General features: G+C 44.0%; 1 protein-coding gene across 1 annotated transcript in view; it reads left to right on the plus strand.

The window, feature by feature from the left end:
* Window positions 1-12,118, plus strand: part of LOC109866957 (semaphorin-3D) — a 94,631-nt gene that overhangs the window by 25,954 nt on the left and 56,559 nt on the right. Inside the window, exons 4-5 of the mRNA XM_031802198.1 lie at window positions 11,924-11,986; window positions 12,108-12,118. The exon at window positions 12,108-12,118 is cut by the window's right edge and continues 109 nt beyond it. Coding sequence (XP_031658058.1) covers window positions 11,924-11,986; window positions 12,108-12,118 — 74 coding nt within the window. The remainder of the gene's footprint in view (window positions 1-11,923; window positions 11,987-12,107) is intronic.

A 12,118-nucleotide genomic window follows, 5' to 3' on the forward strand; every position in this document is an offset into this window, starting at 1 on the left:
CAAGGCTATATACCTGTTAGACACCTGTTAGTCAGGCTTATTGAGGTAGTATGTACATGTGGGTATGGTTAAAGTGACTATGCATATATGATGAACAGAGAGTAGCAGAAGCGTAAAAAGAGGGGTTGGCGGGTGGTGGGGCACAATGCAGATAGCCCGGTTAGCCAATGTGCGGGAGCACTGGTTGTTTGGGCCAATTGAGGTAGTATGTACATGAATGTATAGTTAAAGTGACTATGCATATATGATAAACAGAGAGGAGCAGCAGTGTAAAATAGGGTTTGGGGGGCCCACAATGCATATAGGCTTATGGCTTGTGGGTAAAAACTGTTTAGAAGCCTTTTTGTCCTAGACTTGGCACTCTGGTACCGCTTGCCATGCTGTGGTAGAGAGAACAGTCTATGACTGGGGTGGCTGGGGTCTTTGACAATTTTCAGGGCCTTCCTCTGACACCGCCTGGTGTAGAGGTCCTGGATGGCAGGCAGCTTTGCCCCAGTGATGTACTTGGCCGTACGCACTACCCTCTGAAGTGCCTTGTGGTCGGAGGCTGAGCAATTGCCGTACCAGGCAGTGATGCAACCGGTCAGGATGCTCTCGATGTTGCAGCTGTAGAACCTTTTGAGTATCTTGGACCCATGCCAAATCATTTTTAGTTTCCTGGGGGGTAATAGGCTTTGTCGTGCCCTCTTCATGACTGTCATGGTGTGTTTGGACCATTCTAGTTTGTTGGTGATGTGGACACCAAGGAATTTGAAGCTCTCAACATGCTCAACTACAGCCCCGTCAATGAGAATGGGGATGTGCTTGGTGCTCCTTTTCCTGTAGTCCACAATCATCTCCTTAGTCTTGGTTACGTTGAGGGATAGGTTGTTATTCTGGCACCACCCGGCCAGGTCTCTGACCTCCTCCCAATAGGCTGTCTGGTCGTTGTCAGTGATCAGACCTACCACTGTTGTGTCGTCAGCAAACTTAATGATGGTGTTGGAGTCGTGCCTGGCCATGCAGTCGTAGGTGATCAGGGAGTACAGGAGGGGACTGAGCACGCACCCTGGGGAGCTCCAGTGTTGAGGATAAGTGTGACAGATGTGTTGCTACCTACCCTCACCACCTGGGGGCGGCCTGTCAGGAAGTCCAGGATCCAGTTGCAGAGGGAGGTGTTTAGTCCCAGGTTCGTTAGCTTAGTGATGAGCTTTGAGGGTACTATGTTGTTGAACGCTGAGCTGTAGTCAATGAATAGCATTCTCACATAGGTGTTCCTTTTGTCCAGGTGGGAAAGGGCGGTGTGGAGTGCAATAGAGATAGCATCATCTGTGGATCTGTTTGGGCGGTATGCAAATTGGAGTGTGTCTAGGGTTTCTGGGATAATGGTGTTGATGTGAGCCATGACCAGCCTTTCAAAGCACTTCATGGCTACGGACGTGAGTGCTACAGGTCTGAGGTCATTTAAGGCAGGTTGCCTTTGTGTTCTGGGCACAGGGACTATGGTGGTCTGCTTGAAGCATGTTGGTATTACAGACTCAATCAGGAACATGTTGAAAATGTCAGTGAAGACACCTGACAGTTGGTCAGCACATGCCTGGAGCACACGTCCTGGTAATCCATCTGGCCCCGCAGCCTTGTGAATGTTGACCTGTTTAAATGTCTTACTCACGTCGGCTACTGAGAACGTGATCATACAGTCGTCCAGAACAGCTGATGCTCTCATGCATGCCTCAGTGTTGCTTGCCTCGAAGCGAGCATAAAAGTGATTTAGCTTGTCTGATAGGCTCGTGTCACTGGGCAGCTCTCGGCTGTGCTTCCCTTTGTGGTCTGTAATAGTTTGCAAGCCCTGCCACATCCGACGAGCGTCGGAGCCGGTGTAGTATGATTCAATCTGAGCCCTGTATTGACGCTTTGCCTGTTTGATGGTTCATCGCAGGGCATAGCGGGATTTCTTGTAAGCATCCGGGTTAGAGTCCCGCACCTTGAAAGTGGCAGCTCTAACCTTTAGCTCTGTGCGAATGTTGCCCGTAATCCATGGCTTCTGGTTGGCGTATGTACGTACACTCACTATGGGGACGACGTCCTCAATGCACTTATTGATAAAGCCAGTGACTGATGTGGTGTATTCCTCAATGTCATCGGAAGAATGTTCCATGTTCCAGTCTGTGATAGCAAAACAGTCCTGTAGTTTAGCATCTGCTTCATCTGACGACTTTTTTATCGACTGAGTCACTGGTGCTTCCTGCTTTAATTTTTGCTTGTAAGCAGGAATCAGGAGGATAGAGTTGTGGTCGGATTTACCAAATGGAGGGCGAGAGAGAGCTTTGTTCGCTTCTCTGTGTGTGGAGTACAGGTGATCTAGAATTTTTTCCCCTCTAGTTGCACATTTAACATGTTTATAGAGATTTGGTAGAACTGATTTAAGTTTCCCTGCATTAAAGTCTCCGGCCACTAGGGTGAGTGGTTTCCTGTTTGCTTATTTCCTTATACAGCTGACTGAGTGCGGTCTTTGTGCCAGCAAATGTCTGTGGTGGTAAATAAACAGCCACGAAAAGTATAGCTGAGAACTCTCTCCAGGCAAGTAGTGTGGCCTGCAGTTTATCACAATATACTAAAATTCAGGTGAGCAAAATCTAGAGACTTCCTTAGATTTCGTGCACCAGCTGTTGTTTACAAATATTCACAGATCGCTCTTCTTCCTCTGCGTCGCTTCCTTTTGCGAATAATTGGGATGTCTACCCTGTGGGGTGTTTGGAGAATATCGTGTGAGTCCTGCTTGCTGCTGTTGTTGTTCATGTTGTTGAAAAAATCTTTGTCTAATCCGAGGTGAGTGATCGCTCTCCTGATATCTAGAAACTATTTTCTGCCGTAAGATACGGTTGCAGAAACATTATGTACAAAATAATTTACAAATATCGCGAAAAAAAACAGACATAATAGCACAATTGGTTAGGAAACTGTAAAACGGTGGCCATCTCCTCCGGCGCCAACCTGACTGTGCTTGTGCTGCATATTTTCCACCTGACTACTGACACAGCTATGTGGAGTGGATCTAGGTAGAATGCAGCCTAATCAGTGATGTATTGTAGTCGTGGGAAGAGTTGTAGAGTGGATGGAATAATCAACAGTCAAGTGACGTGGTGCACTATGTTGTCTATCAGACTGTATATCGACTGACCTTGACTTTGACCTAGAACAAGACCACATACTGTACATGCGTGCACACACACACACACACACACACACACACACACACACACACACACACACACACACACACACACACACACACACACACACACACACACACACACACACACACACACACACACATACAGTTGGTAGACCCATATATCAGAGGTTGTAGAAGTGAGTGTGTGTTTATGCAGCTGTGGTTGATCCCTGCACCAGAAATGTGAGTTTATTTGATCTTAATCTCGTTGATGTAAGTCAGAGTGCTGCTCTCTAAATGTTGCCTTTCTGGTTATTGATACTGATGCTGACTAGATAGTTAGACTAGAGTCTTCTGTGTATAGAGCGGTGTGGATATATCCATGCATAAGATAAATAGACAGAGATTAGACACACTCAGACAGACAAATGGAGTGCACATTCATAGGTGTGTCTAATTTTCTTGAGTCTGTAACACATTATCTTACTGTCCTATTTCAGCTGGTAAAAATATTATATTTACAACTATGGCTACATTGACATTTTACCATGGGTACAATGGAACTCAACATAATCCTACTTACCTGATGCAAAATGGTACCTGTTGAGAAACATTTACTTATTTCAATGAATCCCAAACAAAACAAGTAATCACATGATATGCCAAGTTCTAAGTAAATTCCAGGGACATTTCAGATTGTGAGATTAGGCGTGACCCAATCTTCCTGTTGTGAAACCAATGCATTGATTGATTAGTGGTATAGGATTTATGTTCATGGTTTTCTCAAATCCAGCTCATGCCAAAATCCTCTCACGTGCCCAGACCTGTACAGTACTATGCTGTACTGTAAAGTACTGTGTACTCAGTATGTCAAATCCTAAGACATAAGACTTGTTGTATGAATTCCATGCTGCTGGGCAATAGTATGGAATGTGTGTATGGGTGTGTATGTGTGTGTATGGGTGTGTATGGGTGTGAATGGGTGTGTATGGGTGTGAATGCATGTGTATGGGTGTGTATGCATGTGTATGGGTATGTATACGTGTGTATGGGTGTGTATGCATGTGTATGCGTGTGTATGGGTGTGTATGCATGTGTATGGGTATGTATACGTGTGTATGGGTGTGTATGCGTGTGTATGCGTGTGTACTTTACTTCCGGCGCCGACAGAGATGGCCGCCTCGCTTCGCGTTCCTAGGAAACTATGCAGTTTTTTTGTTTTTTTACGTGTTATTTCTTACACTAGTACCCCAGGTCATCTTAGGTTTCATTACATACAGCCGAGAAGAACTACTGAATATAAGATCAGCGTCAACTCACCATCAGTACGACCAAGAATATGTTTTTCGCGATGCGGATCCTGTGTTCTGCCTTACAACCAGTGTAACGGAGTGGATTACATGCAGCGACCCAAAAAAACGACTCAGAAAAAGAGGGAAACGAAGCGGTCTTCTGGTCAGACTCCGGAGACGGGCACATCGTGCACCACTCCCTAGCATTCTTCTTGCCAATGTCCAGTCTCTTGACAACAAGGTTGATGAAATCCGAGCAAGGGTAGCATTCCAGAGGGACATCAGAGACTGTAACGTTCTCTGCTTCACGGAAACATGGCTAACTGGAGAGACGCAATCCGAAGCGGTGCAGCCAGCGGGTTTCTCCACGCATCGCGCCGACAGAAACAAACATCTTTCTGGTAAGAAGAGGGGCGGGGGCGTATGCCTTATGGCCAACGTGACATGGTGTGATGAAAGAAACATACAGGAACTCAAATCCTTCTGTTCACCTGATTTAGAATTCCTCACAATCAAATGTAGACCGCATTATCTACCAAGAGAATTCTCTTCGATTATAATCACAGCCGTATATATCCCCCCCCAAGCAGACACATCGATGGCTCTGAACGAACTTTATTTAACTCTCTGCAAACTAGAAACGATTTATCCGGAGGCTGCATTCATTGTAGCTGGGGATTTTAACAAGGCTAATCTGTAAACAAGACTCCCTAAATTTTATCAGCATATCGATTGCGCAACCAGGGGTGGAAAGACCCTGGATCATTGTTACTCTAACTTCCGCGACGCATATAAGGCCCTGCCCCGCCCCCCTTTCGGAAAAGCTGACCACGACTCCATTTTGTTGATCCCTGCCTACAGACAGAAACTAAAACAAGAAGCTCCCACGCTGAGGTCTGTCCAACGCTGGTCCGACCAAGCTGACTCCACACTCCAAGACTGCTTCCATCACGTGGACTGGGAGATGTTTCGTATTGCGTCAGATAACAACATTGACGAATACGCTGATTCGGCGTGCGAGTTCATTAGAACGTGCGTTGAAGATGTCGTTCCCATAGCAACGATTAAAACATTCCCTAACCAGAAACCGTGGATTGATGGCAGCATTCGTGTGGAACTGAAGGTTCCTGCTTTTAATCAGGGCAAAGTGTCTGGTGACATGACTGAATACAAACAGTGCAGCTATTCCCTCCGCAAGGCTATCAAACAAGCTAAGCGCCAGTACAGAGACAAAGTACAATCTCAATTCAACGGCTCAGACACAAGAGGCATGTGGCAGGGTCTACAGTCAATCACGGACTACAGGAAGAAACCCAGCCCAGTCACGGACCAGGATGTCTTGCTCCCAGGCAGACTAAATAACTTTTTTGCCCGCTTTGAGGACAATACAGTGCCACTGACACGGCCTGCAACGAAAACATGCGGTCTCTCCTTCACTGCAGCCGAAGTGAGTAAGACATTTAGACGTGTTAACCCTCGCAAGGCTGCAGGCCCAGACGGCATCCCCAGCCGCGCCCTCAGAGCATGTGCAGACCAGCTGGCCGGTGTGTTTACGGACATATTCAATCAATCCCTATACCAGTCTGCTGTTCCCACATGCTTCAAGAGGGCCACCATTGTTCCTGTTCCCAAGAAAGCTAAGGTAACTGAGCTAAACGACTACCACTCACATCCGTCATCATGAAGTGCTTTGAGAGACTAGTCAAGGACCATATCACCTCCACCCTACCTGACACCCTTGACCCACTCCAATTTGCTTACCGCCCAAATAGGTCCACAGATGATGCAATCTCAACCACACTGCACACTGCCCTAACCCATCTGGACAAGAGGAATACCTATGTGAGAATGCTGTTCATCGACTACAGCTCGGCATTCAACACCATAGTACCCTCCAAGCTCGTCATCAAGCTCGAGACCCTGGGTCTCGACCCCGCCCTGTGCAACTGGGTACTGGACTTCCTGACGGGCCGCCCCCAGGTGGTGAGGGTAGGCAACAACATCTCCTCCCCGCTGATCCTCAACACTGGGGCCCCACAAGGGTGCGTTCTGAGCCCTCTCCTGTACTCCCTGTTCACCCACGACTGCGTGGCCATGCACGCCTCCAACTCAATCATCAAGTTTGAGGACGACACAACAGTGGTAGGCTTGATTACCAATAACGACGAGACGGCCTACAGGGAGGAGGTGAGGGCCCTCGGAGTGTGGTGTCAGGAAAATAACCTCACACTCAACGTCAACAAAACTAAGGAGATGATTGTGGACTTCAGGAAACAGCAAAGGGAACACCCCCCCATCCACATCGATGGAACAGTAGTGGAGAGGGTAGCAAGTTTTAAGTTCCTCGGCATACACATCACAGACAAACTGAATTGGTCCACTCACACAGACAGCATCGTGAGGAAGGCGCAGCAGCGCCTCTTCAACCTCAGGAGGCTGAAGAAATTCGGCTTGTCACCAAAAGCACTCACAAACTTCTACAGATGCACAATCGAGAGCATCCTGGCGGGCTGTATCACCGCCTGGTATGGCAACTGCACCGCCCTCAACCGTAAGGCTCTCCAGAGGGTAGTGAGGTCTGCACAACGCATCACCGGGGGCAAACTACCTGCCCTCCAGGACACCTACACCACCCGATGCTACAGGAAGGCCATAAAGATCATCAAGGACATCAACCACCCGAGCCACTGCCTGTTCACCCCGCTGTCATCCAGAAGGCGAGGTCAGTACAGGTGCATCAAAGCTGGGACCGAGAGACTGAAAAACAGCTTCTATCCATCAGACTGTTAAACAGCCACCACTAACATTGAGTGGCTACTGCCAACACACTGTCAATGACACTGACTCTACTCCAGCCACTTTAATCATGGGAATTGATGGGAAATGATGTAAATATATCACTAGCCACTTTAAACAATGCTACCTTATATAATGTTACTTACCCTACATTATTCATCTCATATGCATACGTAGATACTGTACTCTATATCATCGACTGCATCCTTATGTAATACATGTATCACTAGCCACTTTAACTACGCCACTTGGTTTACATACTCATCTCATATGTATATACTGTACTCGATATCATCTACTGTATCTTGCCTATGCTGCTCTGTACCATCACTCATTCATATATCCTTATGTACATATTCTTTATCCCCTTACACTGTGTATAAGACAGTAGTTTTTTTGGAATTGTTAGTTAGATTACTTGTTCGTTATTACTGCATTGTCGGAACTAGAAGCACAAGCATTTCGCTACACTCGCATTAACATCTGCTAACCATGTGTATGTGACAAATAAAATTTGATTTGATTTGATTTGATTTGTATGGGTGTGTATGGGTGTGAATGGGTGTGTATGGGTGTGAATGCATGTGTATGGGTGTGTATGCATGTGTATGGGTATGTATACGTGTGTATGGGTGTGTGTGGAGTCTGTGTAACCCCAGCGATAGCTCTCCTTGGTAGTGGGTTGGGGTGAACATGCTAAGAATATAAGCCAGTTAAAACACGTGTGGCCATCGGGTAGCCTACATACAAAGGACACGGAACATTATCCCCCTTTACACATTAAGATCACTGTTAAGACAGGCTGATTCCTGTCTAGGGTTTAATAGCAGGAACCGTCACCGAGATTTACCGGGATATCCTCCCCAAACCCATTCTCTTTCCTGAGCTAACTAATGGAGAGAACCCAGTAGATTATAATAAATTATTTATATGAAATAGAACTATTAAATTAAATGATATGCAATGTCTAAATATGACTTATCTACTGCCCTCTCCTCTGCTATCTCCATGATCAATCATCAATACTCAGGTGTGTGTGTGTGTGTGTGCTGTAGCACCATACCGAATTAAGACTTTACACAAAGTCGCCATGAATTCAAAGTGCTGCATGCGACGGGTTCTCCTACCATGCCATTGCAAACAGCAAGTAGGCCTACAGGCTACATCAAATCAACGCTAAAAAGATGGCCATAGCCTACACAAAAGTGCTAGAGGAAACGACATTTGCAACATTGTTTCATTATGTTACACAAACAAAAGCGAGCGCAGGGCTTACTGGTCAGATTTGTGGACAATTGATCAACGGTGCTGAGTCTCTGCCAATGATTATCTATTTATTTAGCGTAGAATCTGATGTTCCTGGTGACAAAGTCACTAGCTCTCACAGTCTTAGACGGTTTCCATGTTAATCAAACATGACATTTTGGTGTTCTTCCAAATGTCTACTTTCAAAGTGTTTAAATTAACTCCAAATGTTTAAGGTTAGGGTTAAGGTTTGACATAGGCTTAGGGCTGACTCCATTTAGTCGGCTGGTCGATTGTTCGGTAGATAGGCTGTTGGTCAACCGAGATTTCTTTAGTCAAAAAGCAACCAAAAATTATAATAATTTAGTGGTGTACAAGGCACCTGTCTGATTTACGCCTGTCTGAGTGGACTGATCCATTGTGGAGGCTGTGGGGATGGCTCAGTCCATTACTAAGACGTGCTACTGAAATGATATATGGTTATATTATGTAAGAACAATGGCTGTTTCCCCGGCGTTGGATAGTGGCCGCTGTCTAATGTTCTGAAACATCAGTGTGCTGTTCAATTTGCGCCTTTTCATTCGATTTACTGGAGGCAGCAGCTGAGTTAGGAGACGAGAAAACAACACTTACCTTAATTGTCTAAGAAAAGTGAGGAGAGAGGAAAAGCCAACTTAATTAGGTCTATAATTAATAGCCTAACTGTTAAATGTGCCTGTTTTTTTTACATCATCCATATATATTACTGGTCAAAAGTTACTCATTCAAGGGTTTTTCATTATTTTTACTATTTTCTACATTGTAGAATAATAGTGAAGACATCAAAACTATGAAATAACACATATGGTATCATGTAGTAACCAAAAAAGTGTTCAAAATTCAAAATATAAATTATATTTGAGATTCTTTCTTTGCCTTGATGACAGCTTTGCACACACTTGGCATTCTCTCAACCAGCTTCACCTGGAATGATTTTTCAACAGTCTTGAAGGAGTTCCCACATATGCTGACTGCTTTTCCTCCTGCTTTTCATTCTGCGGTCCGACTAATCCCAAACCATCTCACTTTGGTTGAGGTCGGGGGATTGTGGAGGCCAAGTCAACTGATGCAGCACTCTATCACTCCATCACTCTCCTTCTTGGGTCATTGTCCTGTTGAAAAACAAATGATAGTCCCACTAAGCCCAAACTAGTTGGGATGGCATATCGCTGCAGAACGGTGTGGTAGCCATGATGCTTAAGTGTGCCTTGAATTCTAAATATTTCAGTGTCACCAGCAAAGCACAATCACACCTCCTCCTCCATGCTTTACGGTGGGAAATACACATGCGGAGATCATCCATTCACCCACACCGCGTCTCACAAAGACACGGCGGTTGGAACCAAAAATATACAATTTGGACTCTAGGCCAAAGGACAGATTTCCACCGGTCTAATGTCCATTGCTCGTGTTTCTTGGCCCAAGCAAGTCTTGTTCTTTAGTAGTGGTTTCTTTACAGGAATTCGACCATGAAGGCCTGATTCACACAGTCTCCTCTGAGCAGTTGATGTTGAGATGTGTCTGTTACTTCGGCTGCAATTTCCGAGGCTGGTAACTCTAATAAACTTATCCTCTGCAGCAGAGGTAACTCTGGGTCTTCCATTCCTCATTGAGAGCCAGTTTCATCATAGCACTGGATGGTTTTTGCGACTGCACTTGAAGAAACATTTAGAGGTTTTGAAATGTTCCGTATTGACTGACCTTCATGTCTTAAAGAAATGATGGACTGTCGTTTCTCTTTGCTTATTTGAGCTGTTCTTGCCATAATATGGACTTGGTCTTTTACCAAATAGGGCTGTCTTCTATAATTTCCCCATACCTTGTTAAAACACAACTGATTGGCTCAAACACATTAAGAAGGAAAGAAATTCCACAAATTAAATTTTAAGAAGGCACTGTTGTTTTTAATCTTTGCTCTGCTGTAATAAAGACTTTACACTTTTTTTTGTTAGACCAGCCTCTGGTATTATTTATAATTTATATAGTATTGTTTACACTGTTCCAAATGGTCAGAGATTGTATTTATAATAATAATAACCCTCATTTTCCCTCTTATTGTTATTATTACTGTTATTATTATGATCATCAATATAGTAAGTAATGTCGTTATCATTAGTAAGCTTAGCCTTTTATAACCACCACCGAGCTGTTGGCCTAAGAGCACATCCTGTTTAGTCTTAATCACTTAATCACTCAATCATTCATTAGTGGATTTGAAAGGCAATCAAGCTTTTACATTTTTTTATAACTAAAGCGACTCTTGAATAATTAGCATAAACAATTCAATTTCGGGAATTGCATTCAAGACTGAATGCGACTGTTTTTAGTCTTTGCTCTAATAAAGGCTTTACAAAAAAACAGTCACTCGTTGTCATTTGTTTTTTAACACAGCGCAGCAAGTCTGAGTACAATCAAATCAATTGTGGTCATATTCTCTCTAGTCATTTGTGTGTCTTAATTATTTAATTAAACAGTGCACTTAAAGTATCAGAAAATCTCGGGATGTAGTTGATTTGATTAAAACACATAGAATGTGTCTATATATGGAAAAATACACATTTCAAAATGTTGACCAATCAAAACAACAGACGACTCTCGGGTCGTCGTGGACAGGCCTAGATAGGCTTAAAGCAAAAATCTCAAAAACAACTTTATATTGCAGGATTCGTACATGCAACCTTTGGTCACGTCTCTAGCAACTGAACCAATAGAACGAGTGACCAGCCAGCTTGGGTAGCAAAGCTAGATTTGTGTCAGGGCTATATCTTGTGGATGGATGAAATAGTTTGAATAAATTCATTAAAATATGTCAATCATTTTTTGAATATGTTGGCAACAGGTTGTATTAAAGTGATAATGGCCTCAAAGCCGGTGTTTGGAGGATATATTGACACAACACCTGTGCTAATACGAATGTCATTTTCACTACTGTAATAACCTCCTAATATTTTACCAGTCGGCCAGCAACGCTTCATAGGCCTTTGTTAAAACTGGGCTACATCAATTAAATAGTGTGGTGACTTTGAGAGAACTTTGAGTTGATTAAATTGCAACGAATACAACAAGAATCCGTTAGATTCATTTGTATATTTTTCCTTTTACTGTGGGATAATCATATCCAATTTTTCCATTGGTTATGCTTTTAAATAGCACTTCTGGTTTTAACCAGAATACCGGGATTCCCGGTAATTTCTTGACATTTTCTCGGGAAGAACAATTGGTAAATTCTCTGGAAAAAATCTGATTTAAGTACATTTCCTTCTCTGAGGGTTTTGTGCAGTATGCTTTGTTCTTATGTGTTGTGTGATATGGTTTTGGTAGCATCTGTTGTAGGATCAGGGTTATTATTTGAAGTGTGTTGTCTCTTACGTAAACCTCCCTGTCTATCTGTTCCCAGATCAGCTGGCCATCCTCCAGAGACACAGTGGAGATGTGTAAACTGGCAGGCAAGAACGCTCAAGTGAGAACAACCTGGAAAATGTCTGGCCTGACAGTAAAATCTCTATTCAGAGCACTAATTAAAATATAGTTTGTTTCTGTCTGTGTCTTATTGGTTCTTCTCCTCTGCTTCTCTCTCTCAGTTGGAGTGTGC

The sequence above is a fragment of the Oncorhynchus kisutch genome, linkage group LG22 (assembly GCF_002021735.2).
Source record: "Oncorhynchus kisutch isolate 150728-3 linkage group LG22, Okis_V2, whole genome shotgun sequence".
In the NCBI taxonomy this organism is placed as follows: Eukaryota; Metazoa; Chordata; class Actinopteri; order Salmoniformes; family Salmonidae; genus Oncorhynchus; species Oncorhynchus kisutch.